This window comes from Platichthys flesus, chromosome 4, assembly GCF_949316205.1.
Source record: "Platichthys flesus chromosome 4, fPlaFle2.1, whole genome shotgun sequence".
Classification (NCBI taxonomy): domain Eukaryota; kingdom Metazoa; phylum Chordata; class Actinopteri; order Pleuronectiformes; family Pleuronectidae; genus Platichthys; species Platichthys flesus.
Genome location: NC_084948.1, coordinates 8,526,764 through 8,547,397, shown reverse-complemented (window position 1 = coordinate 8,547,397; position 20,634 = coordinate 8,526,764). Strand labels below are relative to the sequence as shown.

Below are 20,634 nucleotides of genomic sequence, written 5' to 3'. Positions count from 1 at the left end.
GACATGTTGAAGAACAGGCACTGCACTAGTTAGGTTCATTTAGGGTCTACTTTAACAGAACATAGCCTTCATTAATTTGTTTATCAACCAACTCCAATTCAAAATGGCTGCTGAAAAAATCTCTATTTGGTTATTTTGCACATCATTAACTTAATTTGCTATATCATTACTCATTTAAATTATAGAAAAAAATCCCAAAGACTTTCTCATACTGTTTCAATGTCTAAAACACATTATTGTTGTATTATTGAACAAACACAGAGGTTTTCTCTACATGACAATATATGTCATGTAAACCAAAACAACACTTCCCCCGTTTTCAGTGTAAAATGTGTTTTTCCGCATCGACTGCACGATGACGTCAGTGCGTCAGCGCCTGTGGATATGTGCGTCGGGACGGGGGCACGGTGTCGCTCGAGGGTCGAGAAAGATGGGGATTGAATAGAATCTGTGCGGCTTGTAGCAGGGACTCGGCGACGGTGCGAACTTTTGCATCGTCATTTACAGGCGAATGTTGCGTGAGGACCCGTGGAGGAAGTGCTTCCGTCGCAGTGAGGCAGCTAATGTAGGCAGAGCTGGGGACGGCTGGAGCTGCTGGGGTTTTTTTGGAGAGGGAAAACAACATGGCTGCGGTGGAGCTCGAATGGATCCCAGAGACACTGTACAACACGGCTATCTCGGCTGTGGTGGACAACTACAGCCGATCGAGAAGGGACATACGGTCACTGCCAGAAAACATACAGTTCGATGTCTATTATAAGGTGAGATCCGCAGCTGCACAGACTCGAGCTGTGTCAGCCCCCAGACTGTCGTTAATCAGCTGCTAGCTTTAAAGGTTAGCTCAGAGTGCGTTAGCTCGTGAAGATGAGAAACTGCTTTCTGCGGTTGAGCTGAGTAACGCTCACAGTTAGATCACCATTCTATGTGTTCTTTACAAGTCGTGGTAGCTAGCTAGCATGTTCGTCTGTATGGTGAACGCTCGTTCAACGTGGATGCTTCAGAGGCATCGATCCGGTAGCTAAATCCACCAGGGACTGTAAATGAATAGTGTCCGTGTGGTCACATGAAAACTGTTTTTGACTTCATTTCATGGAGCCGATCCATAGCAAATATACTTGTTGTGACATGTCCGAGCTTCTACTTAGCTTGCACTTAATACCCCTCAGACAACAAGTTAACATATTAATATATTACCGAACATCAATCTGAAATTTATATTCAGTTAGTTGCCATGACATTTGATTAGGTTAACGGTCACATTGAAACAAGACGAGTTTTTCAGGTGTCAGCCACATAAATCTATAGCTGGCAACTTAAGGTCATACACCTCAATCAGACAGCCCATTCACATTGTGTGTGTGTGTGTGTGTGTGTGTGTGTGTGTGTGTGTGTGTGTGTGTGTGTGTGTGTGTGTGTGTGTGTGTGTGTGTGTGTGTGTGTGTGTGTGTGTGTGTGTGTGTGTGTGTGTGTGTGTGTGTGTGTGTGTGTGTGTGTAAAAAAATAATGCATAGTTTCATGTATATATTGAGTCTATTTTTTTTTTTTATAGTAAAAAAAATATATTGAGTTGCCATTTAAAGTGTGATACAACAAAGGGTTTGACTATTAGGCCAATCTAGGGCCCATCCAGACTTCATAGTTTCTTCTAGTTTTTTCCTATCTTTCCTCTCCTGCTCTCCTTGCCTCCTCTCTGTCCCTCTATGAGCTCTATCTTCCATCTCTAATCGAACATCCCTGTGTGTCTGTAGAGGTAAACAAAGACTTGACAAGTTATTTTTTTGGATCACCCATCTCCAGTGTATCAACGGCCCATATACGCCTGTGTATGTTACTCAGTCTAGCCTAGTGGGTTTGACGTGGTAATGAGTCTCCCCTGATGTGTGATAGAAGAACCATTATGTTTCCACAGTCAAAGTATTTGCCATTAGCAGTAGTCACATTACTTAAGTCAGTAATGAAATGTGTAGTTAAGATCATGTTATAATATGGTAGTAAAAGGTAAGAGAGCCTAGACATGAGACATGAGCCAAGCTAACCCAGCTCTGACCCGAAGTGCGTTGTCGTCTCTCTCCTAAATAAATGATCGCCGGCACAGGTCACCAAGATGCTGGATGAACGTTTAGTTGCATTGTTTTAAATATTACCTGTGTAAACTCTGAGAAGATACTGGCATTCTACTGTCACATACTCTACTACAGCTTATGCTAACTACTATTAAGTTTGATTGTACTCATGTAGGTGGGACATGTCCAGAAAGTCATCATAATGAATTGCTGTAATTCTTGGAGTGTTAAATGAGGTGTATGATTTATGAAAACCCGTTGATATATTGGTGGGGGATTACCGCCATAAATTGCTCTCTGGTTAACACTTTTCACAAAGTGTTTTGGTCAACTTGATTGACCAAATTGCTTTACTAAGAAAGAGGTATAAAATATATCAAATAGCATTACCCGTTTCATTTTATATTCCTGATTTCTCATTCTCACCTTCTTTTGCTCACTTTGTGAAACTGTTGTGCTCGTTCATACTCTATCTCTGTCCTTATTTAACGTGTTAGTCTTTTTCCAAACTAGCTGACTTAACAGAATAACCGTGTATGATAGAAACTGTTGAATAACCAGGTATATTCCCACATGTACTCTACCCTGATTAATAGGATGATCATTAAACCAATTCAATAATGTGTGCTGATGCATAGATATTGATGATCAAGCTAAATTTTATTTGAACCAACGTTTTTGGACAGCTTTAATCAGTATTATGAACTTGGTAAGACTAAGTCAAAACGTTAAAAAACACCAACATTCAATTTGGCCATCAACTTTTTAAATAAAACTGCTTCCTAATGAGATTATTGAGGAGTTTCTTTCTTTTTCAAAAAGTAAAGGGAAAAAAAGTCTGTATAACAGAAAGTAGTACCATCAGCCGGTTCACCGTTATAGTAACACTAATAAAACTAAAATAAGAGTTGCTGACACCACATATGTATTTATCTGAATCTCTCCTCGGGTCAGTAGTTAACAGTGACAGTGAAGGTGCTTTAAACTAAATGCTATCATCAGCATGCTCAAACTTCTATCATGTTAATATTTACCTATCATAGTTTGGCATGTTGGCATGCTGATGTGAGTAATAAACAAAATCCAGCTAAGACTGATATAAATGTCATTATTTTTACAGGCATTAGGTTACACCCCAAACTATGTCGGCTAATTGTCTGCAGCTGTTGACTTCATGTACACAATCAAGTTAATTTTCCTTCATCTGTTCTCTGAGTTGTCATTTTAGCACACCGCTCTGATGAATTAGCTGCTCATCAGCCAGTGTAACTGGAGTTTAAAGCCCTCAGATCCATAGTAATGTGGAACTTTAAACTGGCACAAACAAAATAAAAACATGTCACTAGTCAACTATTCATCTGTGGCTTGGGCAACAGGATACAGTCTCTCAGAGAAATAAACATCCCTCTGATATTAAGGGAGACTCGACCCAATAAATGCAGTTGAGAGACACAGCTGAGACTGGTATTGTCCCCCAGAGACCCCACCACGGAAAGCCATTGAATATAACAACTTCCAGGTCAGTGCATTTTGATGACAGGCCAGACATCAGCAATTTATTTTGTTTGTACTCCCTAAACAACACACAGCGTTTTCTTAAGTTAAACTTAAAACACACCCATAAGTATGATAAAAAACACCTTAACATTATTTATTAGATTAGTTATTACCAATAGATTCCACATTGTGTTATAATGGAAGAGATGACATCTGTATCATTGTCAGTGACACGCAGGCTAACCTTTACCTCCATCTCTTTATGTTGCAGCTTTATCAGCAGGGCCGACTCTGCCAGCTCGGAGGAGAGTTCTGTGAGCTGGAGGTGTTTGCTAAAGTTCTGCGGGCCTCAGACAAAAGGTAAAATCACAAAAGGACAAGCTGTGCCTGAAAGCTTTTACCTTTCACAAGGACCCATCTTTTCAGTCCATTTAAACAGACTCCAAAATAAGCGGTTCATGCTGTACGTACTGTAAACTGCATTAACTTAATAGTGGATAATGTTAGAAATCCTTTACTTAATGTATAAACCATGGCTTCTCCTCAGCTATAGTCCTTTTAAAAAATGGGGCAAAGGTTTGTGAAAGCAAACAATTTTGACCTTGATGTGAATTAGGTAAAGGTAAATTATTGATGTTCTTATATTGTTATCTGTGTGCTGTGGGTTGTTCCAAACCGCATCAACTTGATGTAAACGAGGCCTAGGACTGCAGGCTGAACAGTTGTAGTCATCAGCATTGTGATTCATTAAGTGGCCAGACGTTCGTTCTGTCAAGATCACTGACTTGTAGTTTTCCCAAAACTGACATGGTCCTTGTCTTTTTCCTCTTTTCTGCAGACACCTCCTGCACCACTGTTTCCAGGCCCTAATGGACCATGGTGTGAAAGTTGCCTCAGTTCTGGCCAACTCCTTCAGCCGCCGCTGCTCCTACATCGCAGAGTCCGATGCCCACGTCAAAGAGAAGGCCATCCAGTTTGGCTTTGTGCTGGGTAAATATTGTAGCCTGGATGCCAGACGAACTTAGCCCTGCCCACAACATTTTTGGTCGGGCAGTTCAGTCTGGAGTCGCTCCATTGGGAAAAAATTATGCCCCGACCGGGCCAATCAGATTGTCAGGGCGGGCTTTCTATGATGATTGACAGATGATCAACGGTAACATAATCAACCACGTCATCAAAGTGCCCTTGGGTTGAATTCGTTTTTAACAAACATGCCTGCCGCTGGAGAGCTGAGATGTGTAGATGCTGCCATTGAGTCTGTTTTAGAAGACATCGACAGCGCATTCATTTTGAAAGAGGAACACAGAACGTGGAGGCGAAGCACCGTGCTAATCCCTATCACCCCGGCGTTTTGCTGTTCACACCAGACACTGAAGCGACGCTGAACCGCCGGGCAGCGCTAATAATATCACCCGTTGATCCAGTAGATCGCTGCACGGCTTTGTGCCGGTCACACCGGAGGCTGAAGCACCGCGCTGCGCCAAGGCTGCCTCGCGGTGCTTCAGCCTCCGGTGTGACCGGCACAAAGTTTTAACATGGGAGTGGATAGGAGCCAGCTGTTATTTAAGGCTTGGCGCTGCGCTGAAGCGTCCGGTGTGAACCCGGCGTTAGTAAATAACTCACAATGCGTTGCTTTATTTGCTTAGCATACGTCACATACTACGTTGCTCTGATTGGTTGTAGGTCTATCCAATTGAGCGAAGAGGGATTTTACTTCCTGGTCAGTTGAAACAAGCCCCATAATCAGAGCCCAATGGAGCGGTCTCAGACTCACATTCTGACTAGAATTGTGAGTCTGACAACGTCAGGCTATAAATATTGGGAAAGGGTACAGAGGGGTTTACCTCATCCATTAGATACATAAATCCACATTTTCTGCTGCTGAAAAACATGCACAGCATAAAGCTGCAGACACCACGCTTCACTTCTGGGATGGGCAGGTGATGAAAGGTGCCTGGCTTCTTCCAGGTGCAGTACTAGAATTGGGGCCATACAGTGCAGTCTTGGTTTCACCAGACCAGATAATGTAGTTTCTCACAGTCTGAGTCCTTTAAGTGCTTTCATGTGTCTCTCAATGAGAGGAGGCTTCTGTCTAAGCACTCTGACATGAAGCACAAATCACTAGAGTGCTGAAGTGACAGTTATAGTTTCTTCCATTGCCACACAGGATCTCTGGAGCTCAGAGTGACCATTAGGTAGTTCTTGATCACCTCTGTTGTCAAGGGCTTTCTCAGTTTGACCTGGCATCAACACTATGAAGAGTTCTGGTTATTACAAACTTCTTTCATGCAAGAATCATGGTGGGCCCTGGGAACATTTAATTCAGCAGAAATATTTGTGTAGCCTTCCTCAGCAACATCAGCTCAATTTCATTTGAGAAAGGTGTCTTTAAGAATGAATGATAATAGATATGGGTTTAAAATAAAATAAAGCAGTTTTAGAATCAGGCTGTAAAAAATAAATAAAAATGAATGGGCCCTAAATAATTTGTAAATGCATTGAACGTTTTCTCTAACCACTCACAATTTAACCAGTTACCAATGCCATAGTTGACGCTGAAGTAATCAGATGCTCTTTGATTCCAGGTGGATTCTTGTCTGATGCGGGTTGGTATGGAGATGCAGAGAAAGTATTTCTTTCGTGCCTGCAGCTGTGTACGCTGCACAGTGAGGTCCTCCATTGCTACCGGGCTGTAGAATGCTGCGTCAGGTCAGTCCCAAAAAAGCTATGGACATTCATTGTGTGGTTAAACTTATAAATACCTTACCCTTAGAATGTGTAAATTGCTTGATTAAAAATCTCCAAACTTAATTTTAGTCTTTGTTATGTTTTCAGACAAAGCATCTATGTGGGGCTCCCTCAACCACTGAATCTGTAGAAACTACTTTGTGTCGCTTATTTTTTTTCTTGTGAAGAAAGTCAAGAAAGAAAACTTTGGCTATAGTTTGTTTGTATTACGACTGATAAACCTATACAGGAATGCAGTAGTAACCCACAGAGAGCATCTCCGAACAAGTGGTTAAGCTTCACTTAGTGACTTAATGACAGATCAGTAATTATATTTAAATATTAGTAAGTAATTATCGAATGGATAAACATATTGTGAATCGGGTCAGAGTTATAGTTGCATCAGATCAGAAAAGTAAAGTCAGTAAAAACATAGGCTGTACACACCTAAGATTGTTACTCAGTTTTATGATCTTATTTACACAGGCTGCTTCATGTCCGCAATGGTAATTGTAAGTACCATCTGGGAGAGGAGACCTTCAAGCTCGCTCAGTCTTACATGGACAAACTAGCCAAACAAGGCCATCAGGCCAATAAGGCTGCGCTGTATGGTGAGCTTTGTGCCTTGCTCTTCGCCAAGAGCCACTATGATGAGGTTTGTACCTTTTACTTTCTGTGAAAAATGTGTAGTAAATGTCTTTTATCGTGTGGTGGTGGTGTTGAGAAATATGTAGATCATCTTTTTGTCTGCACGTGTTTCCTTGTGTCTCAGGCATACAGGTGGTGTATAGAGGCTATGAAGGAAATAACTCCAGGGCTGCCTGTCAAAGTAGTGGTTGATGTCCTCCGGCAAGCCTCAAAGGTAGCATTTAGAGTTGTAGATTTCTATTTATTTCGATTGAAAAATGTTATGAAGTCACTGCTAGGGTTACTGTGTCTGCACAGAATGTTCCTCCACTACTACACTACAACATCAAAAGGAAACCCTTTGAGCTCCAGTCTGTGTGAAGTTTGACCTTGTGTTTCTGCTGCAGGCCTGCGTGGTGAAGAGAGAGTTCAGAAAAGCAGAGCAGCTGATCAAACATGCAGTGTTTCTAGCAAGGTAACCTGCTGTGTCCCTTAAGTCTCAGAAATATTCTTCTTCTAGTGTATATCATGGATTCTGACTGTGTGGTGTCTTACAGAGAACATTTTGGACACAAGCATCCCAAGTACTCGGACACGCTGCTAGATTATGGATTTTACCTATTAAACGTTGACAACATATGTCAATCAGTGGCTATTTACCAGGTAAGGAGAATTATTGGCATTATAATTGTATACTTTTTAAATATTTTTTGATTTATGTATATCTGATCTAAAGTCTCTTCTCTCTCTAAAAATTCCAGACGGCGCTGGACATCCGGCAGTCTGTGTTTGGGGGGAAGAACATCCACGTTGCCACAGCCCATGAAGATCTGGCCTACTCATCATATGTGCACCAGTACAGCTCTGGGAAATTTGACAATGCTCTGTGAGTACAATGAATCTCTCAAGCTTGGTACAGCTCCGAGACCAGCCAGCTGATTACATTAGACATGAGCCCCCTTGTAGATGAAGCACATGATAATGACTCACACTGTGGTGGTGTGTTCTGTTACTCACTATACTGGTGTTAATGTAAGGTGGCTGTATGCTTTGGGTGGGTGCCATTACATATATTTAAAGGCACTGATCATTTTAGACAATGAGGTCGACTTGGTGAAATGGAAAAGAGCTGAATAGGAAATGTTGTCACTTTTTCAAATCAGTCAGTTATATTAACTGCTTATATATATTAACTACACAAAAGGGCCCCATTCAAAAATTTGAAAACACTCCGACCTCTGACACAGAGATTCACTTTTGGAATTTGAGTTTCAAAACAACTTGGTTTTTGGGAAACACTTTACTTTCCCAGAAGTATTCTTCCTGAATAGAATACAGTTTTTAGCCTAGCTTGATTTGCATACCAAACCTTTGACAGCTGCTGTGTTTGTTTCTCAGATTCCATGCAGAGCGTGCCATAGACATCATAACTCACATTCTGCCTGAGGACCATCTCCTGCTGGCCTCCTCCAAAAGAGTCAAGGGTAAGAAGACGATTTGCCACTGCCCACGATGTGAAGGGAACAGTAGAGAAGTGTGCTTTAGCTCCATCACAGATGTTATCTTCGTTAATAAACACAATTCAAATGCATATCAAGTTCACAATGCATGTGTGTGTCCATTTCAATTGATTTCTCGAATAATAGCTCAGCTAATGCACATGTTGGTTGGAAGCTGTGTTTGGAAGTATTAAAATAGGTCGGGGGGGGGATGACGCTTCTAGCATGTGACAGAGGCAAAAATAAAAAAATTAAATAGAGAAAAAGTGGTGACATACACGTAGAAGACACAAACGAAGATGTCAAAGGAGTTTGTGGTGATAAGAGAAGACTCTGGTGTCGGGTGCTGTAAACAAAAGTCACGTGATCTCCTAGGCAGAGTAAATATGTCACTTCCTGCCTCTGTCTGCTGCACGCGGCCGCTAAACCTCTCGCCTTAATAACACGCATCTGTTCAGAGAAGCCTCGGTGGTGTTGTGCATGTTTGAAAGGCAGACTTTGGGAAAGATCTTAAGCCAATTCTCTGGATTTTTAACCGGGGATCATGTCTGACAATGGCTTTTGTCTATATGCGGTTTGCGTATCTCAAGAACCTTAAGATCTGTCAAGCAGCTGCTTTTTACTTGCCATGGTTCAATTAATGCTATTTGCACTAATATTTGCCACTTAATTTTTTCATCTGCTAGCCCTGATACTGGAGGAAATTGCCATCGACTGCCACAATAAAGAGACAGAAGAGCGCCTCCTGCAGGAGGCTCACGATCTGCACCTCTCATCACTTCAACTGGCCAAGAAGGCCTTCGGAGAATTCAACGTCCAGACGGCCAAACACTACGGCAATTTAGGACGACTCTACCAGTCCATGAGGAAGTTCAAGGTTTGTGTATTTTGAATATGTAAAAGATGTTTTGCAAGATTGGTTTTAAATTTTTTTCATGCCTTGATTATTTTAAATAGAGTGAAAAATTGGGTCACCAAACAATGATCTGATCGCAGTATGACATAACTCATGATGCAGCTGCTTCCATTTATTTAATCCTAACATTCAACATTCAATTTAAACATCCCTCTCTTCATTGTGATCACATGTGATCTTATCCTTGGTCATTACTCAGAGCCATTAATATAGAAATATTATTTGCTACAAGAAAAAAATAATATGTATATATAAAAAAAGTTTGTATATATATATATATATATATATGATCATTCTGACTTGTCAAAGCAATACCTTTGATTCAGTTTTAAACTACTCAATACTTAAATTTGTAATAAATAGTAAGAATCAAACTACTTTTGCCACATGTCACACATAAGTCTCTGTATGTTCATCAGATATCTACAATTCAGTTGCATTATTATTTTATTATAATCTTTAATTACAGATTCAGATATCAACAATTTAATCCTGAATAGTCATAATTCAAGTTCTTGATATCTACAACTTTCCACCGACTAGATCAAACTTGATTTAAGAGATGAATTTATGAGCTTTAAACCATGCACCAATAATGAAAATTTGTATTGGTATTGGGACCTTACAGCCATTATAGCCAGGCTACTCATAATCCTGGTAAAGCACTTACTTTACTTTAACCCCACAACACATCCATACGTCAACCTAAAATAACATAACTGTGTCAACAGAGCCTGTGACTATTGTACACGATCAGTTATGTTGCACAACAGACACTATTTAATCTTTTCTCTTTGTGTGGATATTTTTATTTGTCTGCTTTATCCTTACCTCCCCTTGTTGTGTATCTGTGTGTTTGTGTCTGGTCCTACGGATGACCATTTCACCAGGAGGCGGAGGAGATGCACATCAAAGCCATCCAGATCAAGGAGCAGCTCCTGGGCCACGAGGACTACGAGGTGGCTCTGTCTGTTGGCCACCTGGCATCTCTCTACAACTACGACATGAACCAGTATGAAGACGCAGAGAGGCTCTACCTGCGCTCCATCGCTATTGGTCAGTTACTTTTTTCCCCACAAGGAAACAGATACTGTTTTATTCACTTAATGGAAACTGTGGAGATTTTAAGCCATGGCAGGACCCAGTGCTATAAAAAAGATTACTAATATCCTGATAAGCTTGTAGGTAGTATGAAATTATTCTTTGATGTGTAAAAATTGCTTTGTCCTCACAGGTAAGAAACTGTTTGGAGAGGGTTACAGTGGGCTGGAGTACGACTACAGAGGCCTGATCAAACTCTACAACTCAGTGGGCAATTACGAGAAGGTGTTTGAATACCACAACGTGCTGTCCAACTGGAATCGGCTTAGGGACAGGCAGTTTGCTGTGGCGGACGCTCTGGAGGACGTCAACACTACGCCCCAGCAGACCCAGGAGGTGGTGCAAGCTTTCTTATTGGCTCAGAGCTTAGGCCCCACCCGCCCCTGTCTAGGCTGATTTTATGAGTGATGAGAGGAAAAACAGACACGTGGGGATTAGCCTGGGGAAGATGCGAAATGAGCCCAAATGTGATGCTTCAGTGGCACACAAATAATTAGTGATACACAGTTAATCAAAGCATCACTGGCAAATGAGTTGGCTGGTGTGGTCAACTGTAAGCTGCCAGTGTGCGCGCACACACACACACACAGTAGAGATAACACCATTGTCAAACCTCATTGACACCCAGACAAACCACCAGGATGCAGCTTCACCTCACAGATAATACTGTTCCGTTTCTCCAAGAGAAGGAGAACCCATGACTGAGGTGTGTGGGTGGGGGGGGGGGGGGGGGGTTCAAAAAGACCTCAAACATCCTGAGAGGATGACTAATGACCCCTTCTCCTCACTAGTCCTGCTTGCCTTTTTCTTTTCAGTTTGGAATCTGAGGACATTTTTGCTTTTGTATTTGAGCCAGAGTAGCTCTTAATGCCATGACACTCATTGCAGAACAAAACCATATTCTCCAGGATTGTGAATTACAGAGCATCTGGACCCCACATGAGAAATGTGTTAAAGCCCACATCCATCAGCATCATAACTCATTGGATCACAGATGGGAGTTGCCTAATATTTGACACTTGTACAGTGTAATGATACTGCAGATTGTACACTTATATTTCAGTTGAAGGCTTCTTTGTTATTTCTTCTGCAAGGAAATGAAAGTGGACCTTGTTATGAACTGCTTGGTGGAGATTAAACAGTGGAATGTGTTGAACCAGTGGGTAAATTGTTACACACATAACAGGCTTCACATGTTTGTTTTCAATTTATTTTATCTGTTTTTTCCAGCTTAGTCCTGACATAGCATCATTAAAATGCCAATAACTTGTATACAGAAGTGTGTTTATGTAGCCCTTTGTTAATGCTTTCCTTACTGAGTAAACAAGTCAACACTTTCTTTAAAAACAAGGGACATGACTCGGAGTGAAAAGAGGATGATGCTACATGTACAGAGGTTAAAAGCCTCCCCTTCTTTGTTCATGTGAAGGTGTGGCTTTGTGTGTGTCTGTATGTGTGTGGTCGTCAGTATTCACAGATATAACTCTGGGTGCCCAAGTGCTCCACTGGGGACTACCAGCCTTACACCAGCTTGCAGTTATGTCTGTAGACGGACCCATACTTCTAAGTGCTAAATAAACGTATACCCTTAAGGGTACTACAATGGGTACAAAAATGTGGTGTGTATGTGAGTGTATGTGTACCTGTGCATCTGGCCTTTCCTCTCCACTCCAATATCCCATAAATGGAAGGATCCATGTATGTGTTTTTTACTGGACTTTTTGCCTCCATCAGTCAAAGTGTTTACGACCAAAATCTCATCTTTTGTTTCCTCTCAAAGCTGAACTGTCTCAGTGCAGCTCTTAAAACTATCGGTCACTTCCTCATAAGGAAAAATCTTTCCCACCAATCTGATACTTCATTGATGTGGCTGCTTAGCTGCTGGTCCACTTCATATTGAAAGGATTAGTTGACTCATTTAAATTAAAAAGAGGATTTGTCTCACTTACCTGTAGCGCAGACATTCACAAACTTTCACCAGATTTTCATAGCTGAACAATGTTGAATCGGATACATTGCATTAACAAAATCTTCAATATTACCCATATTTTAATCCATTGGTTATTCATATAGTTTACATAGAATTTCACTTACACAACACTTATTACACATGAATGTATCTAGCATTTCTCCTGTGGATTAGATTTCATCAGTCCTGCTTCGTCTGTTAAACTTTCATACTGTCAGAGGTGATCATGGCTGGTAACTCTAACCAAGTGATTCATTACAAACTCGGGTAAAATGAATGTAACTCTACAGTCACAAATACAGTAAATGTGTAAAGAGATAACTGATGGGATTTTGCTCTGAACAGTGCGTCCTGATGGAATGTGTGAGTCCAGCTGGAAAACAGATTTTGGCATTAATGTCTGCAACATTACTGAAAACGTGATGCCTTCACGTACCCCACTGTTTTTTTAATGACTGAAGAAATGAAGCTTTGTCGTGATGTTGCTTCAGTGCTGTGACACCTCTCTCCCTCGAGCAGTGATGAGTCAGTGGGTCCAGCTGAGGAGGTCCAGCCTTAGTCCCCTTAAAGGACGCTCCGCTCCACTCATAGTGCTTCTACAGGCACAGACCTCCCCCCAATACAACCCCCTCAGTGATGGGACGTTTGCACAGTGTATGTAAACCGGGGGTAGTTATTAGATCAAGTTCACTAGTCACCCTCCCTCCTTTCTTCAACCATTCATCCTCTTCTCCTCTCCCTCCTACTTGCATTCCTTCATCCTCCTTCCTACCTTCATCCCAAACCTAACCCCTTCATCTTCTCCCCTCCCTCCTACTCGTATCCCTTCATCCTCCTTCCTACCTTCATCCCAAACCTAACCCCTTCGTCGTCTTCTCTCTCTCCCCCTCATCTTCTCCCCTCCCTCCTACTCGTATCCCTTCATCCTCTTTCCTACCTTCATCCCAAACCTCACCCCTTCATCATCTTCTCCCTCCCTCTCCCCTCATTCATTCATCCTCTTTGCATATATTTTTGTTATTGTGGAGCGGGGCTTATGGCAATGATCAATACATTTCTTATCATTGTGAAGAAAATTGCAATAATTGAATGGTGTGAAAAATCTACCCTGAGATACTTGCGCATTGTTAAGATGTGTTCATTCGATCTGTCTCATCCTCTGCTACACTTTAATCAAAGGTCATTTCTCTACTTGTTGAACTTCAGTCTGGTCTGTTAGGGCTGCTGTGTTTACCCCACTGGCAAGAGAGTCATGCTTCTTCTGTTGTGGTGACAGATTTCTCTCTGTGCTACCTGTAAAAGTTTAACAAATCTGTTCCCACTGATTTTGACATGAAGTGTTTACTGTCTATACTGAACCTGAAGTGTCAGTATCTCACCATGATGTCACATTTTCTGTTGGGCTGACAGGAAAAAGAAAAGTACATTTCAGACGATGGACTCAGACGTGTTTTAAAGCAGTGTTTAAATGTATTGAGAGTGTCTTTCCTTTAATATGACCTTGATAAATCAGCTGACTGGTGGAATGTAGGAGACAGGGTTTGACTTGACAGCATAGGACTGTCATCAGTGTGATCTGAAAGGGAATAAAATAGTTGTACGGGCTGGAGGAGGGGAGGCGGGTCAGGGCGGGGGTTGGCTGTGGATGTTAGACCAATGTTAAAGCTGTGATCCCACCTTTCAGTTCAGACGATGTGACTGACACCAAATGTGATGAGGGAATGTTTCACTGTTGTCTTGTTACTGCTTCACTGTTAGCTGCAAAAACATTAAAACTTAAAGTGTATCCTTGATCACAAACACCACATGGATCTCTCTTGTATTCACACCTTTAACATCCCGGTGAAACGGAACATGCCCAAAAAATGGTCTGACAGATTAACATTGATGTACATGTACAACCTGTCTGGCCTTAATCCAGCTTCCTCCCTCACTCCAAAGATAATGCAAGTTCATTATTAGACTCTAAATTGCTTGTATGTGTGAATATAAGTTTGAAAAGCTGGTTGTTTTTATATAAAAACATTAGAACACATACATCCAGTAAAGTAATTGGTTCACGGGCACTGGACTGATAAACATTTGCCAAAGATCCCATTACAAGGATTGATTTACCAGTGATGTATCAAGCACAAGGCTCTTCGTCAAGACTTCTGATGAAGAGCAGAGTCACCATCTTAAATACCCACAATCCATTTTGAACAAATTATATATACATATCAAAGCTAAAATAAATATAAATAAAATAATTGTTTACAAATAAACACTGATGTGTAAAATACATTTCACCCCAATAATTGGTGTTCTATAACTAAATGATGCTAAAAAACTGTTATAAATACTATAAGTGCCTTATATGTTAAAATAGAGTAAGAGTAACACCTCAAAACATGAGGCCTTTAACATTTTTCAAAATAGACTTGTCATTGAAAGTGGTTGAATTTGAAATTGAATATTGAAAACCTATAAATTTACCATTAGTTTATATGCTGTGTAACACACTAGCCAACGTGGTCTCAGCAGGAGGTTAATGTTGCAAACTTGGTACATGGCAGCCCTGCTAAACATGCACACACAAATCAATGAATGAAGTTTTGGGGGTGAGCCTGCACAGACCAATCCAACACAGACTGTTGGTACATGAGGTCCATTTAGCTGAAGTATCAAGTATCCACATTCAAGACTGATTAGAAGTATGGTGACATTCCAGGAGTATCCATCTATCACAAATGGGGTTATTGTTAAAAAAGTAAACTAAAGCTCACTTGCCCCAGATTCATCCATCCATTATCTTAACGGGGATAATGATTACCGGGATAACGGGGGGAGCTTGAGCCAAATCCCAGCTGACATTGGGCGAGACCAGCACAGGTCATGCCAGCCCATCACAGGGCCAACAAGCACTCACACATATTCACACTTACAGCCAATTGAATCAATCTGCATGGTTTGGGATTGTGTGTGGGGGAGGGGGGGACTGAGTACCTCATTGTCCACAGTCTGCATCACACTCTCACATGACAGTGTGGGAGAGGTGGGATCAGCCACACCTTTTATCTCAGCAGAGGATAAAAAAACTCAAAAGTGATCATATTCACCGATACAACATGTTTTAACCTAAGGGCGATTCCATTCTTTTTCAAAATGGACCCTACTTTTACAGATTTGGTCGTGTAAAAGAGACCCAGAATATAAAAAAATGAAGCCTTCTATAGATGAAAAACGTATGTTTATTGAACATTTTGTCACCTGTTGCCCCATAAGATTATATTATAGCCACTGCCACTGTGTTGCGGCTGCCAGGAGAGACTATCTGGACAGATCCCAGATGTTGATAAACATGTGGCCCAGGCTCTAAAATACTGGAATACCTATTTAAGCATGATTATGAAATTAGTGACAGGTCAAGATGCAGATGTCGCCGTCAGATACATTCAATATGTTGTGTTATATCTTAAATGGCAAAACATTTTTGCCACAATAGAACGAAGGGATAAAATGTAGCTCATGTGACCACAGAGCAGTGCTGAATGATTTCAGTTAGAAGGGAATGTAATCCTCAACATTGTTTATCTAAAAGTGATGGAATAACATCAGGGTGGAGACAGGACAGTGAAAGCCGACACTCCTGAGAGGCTTTCAGTTATTTTTCTCCTCTGGCTCATCATTGGTGAGATATTCAATGTGTGTCCATATACACCAGATCTGCAGAGAAAAGGGATTGGGAGTACATCTCCAACTTTACCATGGAGCAGCAACTATATGCCGAGTTCTTACCTCCGCAGACAGAGCCAGAAGGCGGCCTGCAGCCAACAGCACGGCCCCCAGGGCCTGGATCCAGAGAGGTAGATATAACCAGTGAGACAGGAAACCCCACTGATAACCATACAGCCACAGAGGGAGGCAGTGCAGCCCACTCACCACCCACGTGCCAAGTGGTGTACGGAACCCTAACAGCACATAAATTCAAATGAACTCACACAATCTGGGATTAGACCTGATCTGCACATTTATTTGCAGCGGCAGAATATTACCATTTGCCATGATGACCTGTATGAACCGAGGGCTGTGGGTGAAGCTGTTCTTCCAGTTGTCACCTCTTTGATTGTGGTTACAGACAAACACACACCACTCCAGTGCAGACACCAGCCAACCCCACTAGACAGCAACACACAAAACAGACAAACATTATAATTTACAGGACAATGCCTTTAACGATTTATGTCTTTCACCAATGTCACACTTGGATTTCTAATGTTTTTGTCTTGCTTCAAATAAAGAACAGTACAAGTGTTTGATTGAGTTCTCAGTGGGATGTCACAAAGAGCAAAATGCCTAGTCAAGAACCATAGTAATGTTTTCACCACAGTCAAATTTAAATTTACCATTAAAAAACCAACAGTCCAAAAAAACACCAAATGTGTATTTCAGTATTCACTTACTGCTCACATATATTTATTTATGTCATCACTCACATTTAAAGCGTGGGACACTTTTGAGAGACCAACGAATAAAATGTAGCAGAGGCTAAAGTATCCTGACAGTCAATCAATAATGGACCAAGCTCCAAAACCGCAGAATCATACACCTTGCAAACAACAACCAGTTATCAGCTTTCCTTGTGTCATATGGGACAGATTGTAGAGATGGGAGTGATTCTCGTGTCAGTCTCAGTTCTTATGAAGGCTTGTGGAAGAAATATTACTCGATAATACTGATCACGATTTATGCTGTAGATGATTATTTGGAGCCAGAGTCTGAGCAAAATGTAAAGTGTTAAAAGGAAAAACATTGTCTCTGTTATTTAATCAAGAGTTTAAAAGAAAGAAAAGGGGAACTTCTTACAAAAGCTGCCAGAAAAAGTGTTTTGTGTTTGTAATTTTGAATGAAAGGACTCACATATGTGTGTGTGTGTGTGTGTGTGTGTGTGTGTGTGTGTGTGTGGTTTCTCAACTTTAAATCAAAATGATGGTGTGAACGTGAGTGTACAAGTATACAGCGCTGTGGATGTTGAGTGTTCTGCAGTCACCATACCTCAAACAGCAGGCCCCACAGCATGCCTCTCCCCAGATTGTCCACCACTACGTCCAGCCAGGCCCCAAACCTGGAGCTCTGGCCCAGCCTCCTCGCCAGCCACCCATCCACTTCTGCACAGAACACAGCATGACACACTAGAGACAGATGACTCTGAAAATACCCAATAGTGAAAATAATTGTATGCTGTTACATTGTTTTTATGAAGACGGATGCCGTATCTGGGCTTATGTGGAGTAAGTCAGAACAACTCTGTCTTATAAGTACTTTTAAATATTAAATTGCAAGGGCCCTTCTTTCCAAAAAATACATCAATTCTACACGAGCTTTTGAGGGTCCCCCCCATCAGGTACAAACTCTTTATTGTCTCCTGCCATTGCTGCATGTTTGGTGGCAGATAGAGAAATAATTTTCCTAACAGGCAAAACAAATGAATATGCAAAATATATATTACAAAGAAGCGTCAGGGGACACTACGTTGATATAATCCAGCACTAAATCAATATATAAAATAAATATTTCCCTCTGAATGAGGTGGATCTTTTTTAAGTTGTGATAGGATGCACCACGACTTGCAGGTGAGACAACAAAAGTTGGAGCTACACGTCAAACGAGGTAAACCCATGCTACATTACCATCAAGTGCTATGAAGACTGAGTAAAGAGGTACGAAGGCTGCTGGTGTTTCATTGGCAGCCCAAGCAGCAAACACAAGGCCAATCCGGATGTATCCTGGAAGAGACAGACACACAAGAACAACCGAGACAAATCACCCGCATCGCTGTGCATAGAAACAGCTGCAGTAATATCCACAAACAGAAAGCACTTCCTTATAATCCAACCATGTGTTCCCCACCAATAACATTGGGCCAGTACAGCAGAACGTGGAGTCGCGTCTCCATTCAGCAGCCTGCTCGTGCAAATCCACGTCCGTAGCTTTCAACTCCAGCACAACAAACCCACGGATGAGTCCCACGAGCTGCTCCCGTCAGATATTGCTTCTTTAACTCAGGACGGCCGCGTCCATGGGCGCTTGTAATGCTCGTCACAGCCGCTGGGCGACGCTTATAGGCTGCGGTGCCGTGTGTCACACTCACAGCGCGCCCCGCCGAACTCCTCTGTAAAAACGGAGACATTCAACAACACATCGCCAGGGTACGATGCACCGCACACGTTGCTGCCTTTGGTGCGAGGAGATGCCACAGTGAAAGAAACTGTTGCCAGTGTGTTCTAGTGAAGCGTTGGTTTCTCATCCGCGGCCGTGAACATCCCCTAAGTGATGTTCCGAGAGGAGTCAGCCAAAATTAAACCAATGCTTTTTTGAACGGAGGCCGGCGCAATGCCTCGATGTAAACACGAGGAGGCAAACGAGGCACCGTGATAAAATAAGAATATACGCGCACATGAATTAAACTACAGTTGAATATACAATAAAGGCGTCATATTCAAACTATAAAACGGTTTTACAGTGACGTAGCAGTAGCGCACCAGCCACCAGATGGCGCCACTCACACTCCTGTCAATACTATCTACATAACACAGACATTAACAGCTCGGCGTGACTGCGCGTTATAAATCCAAAATGTCTGTTTATAGTTGGCAAAAACAAACATTCAGGTAAACACTGTGGCGCAGAGGACGGGACAACAACCCTCGGTGTTTAGAGGGAGCGGATCAACTGACCTGTGGAGTCCGATCATGTGACAGAGTGGAGGCGTCGCTGAAAACATTCACCCCTTCACCACACACACACACCACCAGGAACCGATTTCACAATAAATGGATAAGGAGACAAACACCCCGGGCCAACTCAACACCTCTCTCCTCACGTCGCAGTGAAATGAGGGGAGCATGGGGGCCAAAGAGTCGAGGATAGGGTTCCTGTCGTATGACGAGGCCGTCAAGAGAGGTAAGCCGCACAGCAACAGACTAAATCCACCTCAGTGGCGCTAGCTTAGCCGAGAGCTACCAGGCTAACCTGGTACATCAGAGGAGCACGTCCGGACCAAGCACCGGGGTCTAGTGGTTTAAGTGGCCCCAGGGATTGTACAGGATGGACCCTCGTCAGAAAATAACACACGTCCCCTGCGACATTGCTCACATCCATGGTTGTATTCGGCAAAGACGCATAACGGAAAGCTGTCTGGGTTTTAATTGTGCCTTAAGGTTAACTAAAGCTAAGCCTGTGTTTTCAGCCGTAGCCTTCGCCTCAAAATACCCCAAGCAGGGCAGCAGCGAGGAGCGTTTCCCAGTAAATAAAGCTGAATTAAAGTCTATTTATGGATTCATTTCACGAAGAAATCGAAGCCTCCTTCAAATGAGTATGGAGACAACACTGGCTGTCAGTAGTGACGTCCGAGCCGTTCCCTTCCAGCAGTGTCACGTTAAATTGACAGCTTTTTGAACGGTGTTTGGTTTGAAGCTGTCACTTTGTTGTGGGGCCCGGGAGGGAACGGGCATGGCACGGTTTCATCCAGACACTTTGGCAGACAGACAGTGGATGGGTGCAAACTTTCCTGTCCGACAGCTCGGTGTGTCTATTAGGTTTTATCCCAACGGCTAGCTGAATGTCTTTGCTGCTGCTAGCTGCCCCGTCTGCTAGCTGCTCGCTACAGCTGAGTTCACAGGGGGGAAATGCCTTCAGGCGGTTTAGTGCTATTCAGTGTCTGGATCACGCCAGTGGCTGAACCCGTGGACTGTCCGTTTGCTCGATCACTAGCTCGCGGTGTAGTGGGGGCGATTGGCGGAACAACAACCAGACGTGCTTTGCATTGCTGCCGCTACTCTGGCTGTTTGTAAACCGAGCGAGTCCTCGTTTGATCTCTGACAACATGGAGCAGTGACTCCAGGCCTGTATCCACCGCACCGTCTTTCACCGAGCTCCTTCTGACATAGACCCAGAGCCGCTTCTACTGATGTTTCCTCCTGCCACTACAGGCTATATGCAGGTGTACGTCTAGATTCACCAAGCCGGGGTCAAGCTGTGTTGCAGCTCGTGCATAGTCCCAGTGTTGGTGCACTAATGTAAGATGTGGGGGAGCATTCATCAGCCAGCACATAGCAGGTCTTATCCCTGATGGCATTCCCGCTGCACTTTACTCCCCCAGTTGGCAAAAGCTGACCTTTGTCAGGTTGGATTCCGGGCATGGAGAGGCTGTTACACATTCATCCAGGAAACTGTCATATCTTTACCAGGGTCATA

At 42.5% G+C, this 20,634-nt stretch overlaps 3 protein-coding genes across 7 annotated transcripts in view; 2 read left to right on the top strand and 1 right to left on the bottom strand.

Annotated features, from left to right (window-relative positions):
- The first annotated feature begins 390 nt into the window (after positions 1 to 390).
- appbp2 (amyloid beta precursor protein (cytoplasmic tail) binding protein 2) lies at positions 391 to 14,204 on the top strand. Its single transcript, XM_062386048.1, has 13 exons — positions 391 to 761; positions 3,832 to 3,920; positions 4,399 to 4,550; positions 6,146 to 6,269; positions 6,774 to 6,942; positions 7,060 to 7,149; positions 7,322 to 7,389; positions 7,472 to 7,577; positions 7,676 to 7,800; positions 8,313 to 8,398; positions 9,100 to 9,290; positions 10,220 to 10,385; positions 10,564 to 14,204. The coding sequence occupies exons 1-13, from the start codon at positions 624 to 626 to the stop codon at positions 10,824 to 10,826; spliced, it is 1,767 nt and encodes a 588-aa protein (XP_062242032.1). The 5' UTR covers positions 391 to 623; the 3' UTR covers positions 10,827 to 14,204.
- A 1,402-nt stretch (positions 14,205 to 15,606) lies between these two features.
- Positions 15,607 to 19,253, bottom strand: si:ch1073-145m9.1 (uncharacterized). The gene is made up of 7 exons (XM_062386050.1): positions 19,116 to 19,253; positions 18,289 to 18,550; positions 18,069 to 18,164; positions 17,434 to 17,546; positions 16,434 to 16,557; positions 16,177 to 16,349; positions 15,607 to 16,104 (listed from the first exon to the last, which is right to left on the bottom strand). The coding sequence occupies exons 2-7, from the start codon at positions 18,332 to 18,334 to the stop codon at positions 16,039 to 16,041; spliced, it is 618 nt and encodes a 205-aa protein (XP_062242034.1). The 5' UTR covers positions 18,335 to 18,550; positions 19,116 to 19,253; the 3' UTR covers positions 15,607 to 16,038.
- usp32 (ubiquitin specific peptidase 32) overlaps positions 19,241 to 20,634 on the top strand; it is a 44,985-nt gene continuing 43,591 nt past the window's right edge. For all 5 annotated transcript variants that reach the window (XM_062386046.1, XM_062386045.1, XM_062386044.1 and 2 more), the window contains exon 1: positions 19,241 to 19,341. In XM_062386046.1, coding sequence (XP_062242030.1) covers positions 19,284 to 19,341 — 58 coding nt within the window. In that variant the 5' untranslated portion in view covers positions 19,241 to 19,283. The remainder of the gene's footprint in view (positions 19,342 to 20,634) is intronic.

Excerpts from the sequence above, each read along its gene's own strand:
- si:ch1073-145m9.1 (XM_062386050.1), bottom strand. The coding sequence starts at position 18,334 with ATGGAGACGCGACTCCACGTTCTGCTGTACTGGCCCAATGTTATTG. Across the intron at positions 17,547-18,068 it reads AGTCTTCATAGCACTTGATG|AAGTGGATGGGTGGCTGGCG; the intron begins GTAATGTAGCAT and ends TGTTCTGTGCAG. Across the intron at positions 16,558-17,433 it reads TGTGGGGCCTGCTGTTTGAG|TGGGGTTGGCTGGTGTCTGC; the intron begins GTATGGTGACTG and ends GTTGCTGTCTAG.
- appbp2 (XM_062386048.1), top strand. The coding sequence starts at position 624 with ATGGCTGCGGTGGAGCTCGAATGGATCCCAGAGACACTGTACAACACG. Across the intron at positions 6,943-7,059 it reads CCAAGAGCCACTATGATGAG|GCATACAGGTGGTGTATAGA; the intron begins GTTTGTACCTTT and ends CTTGTGTCTCAG. Across the intron at positions 8,399-9,099 it reads CTCCTCCAAAAGAGTCAAGG|CCCTGATACTGGAGGAAATT; the intron begins GTAAGAAGACGA and ends TTCATCTGCTAG.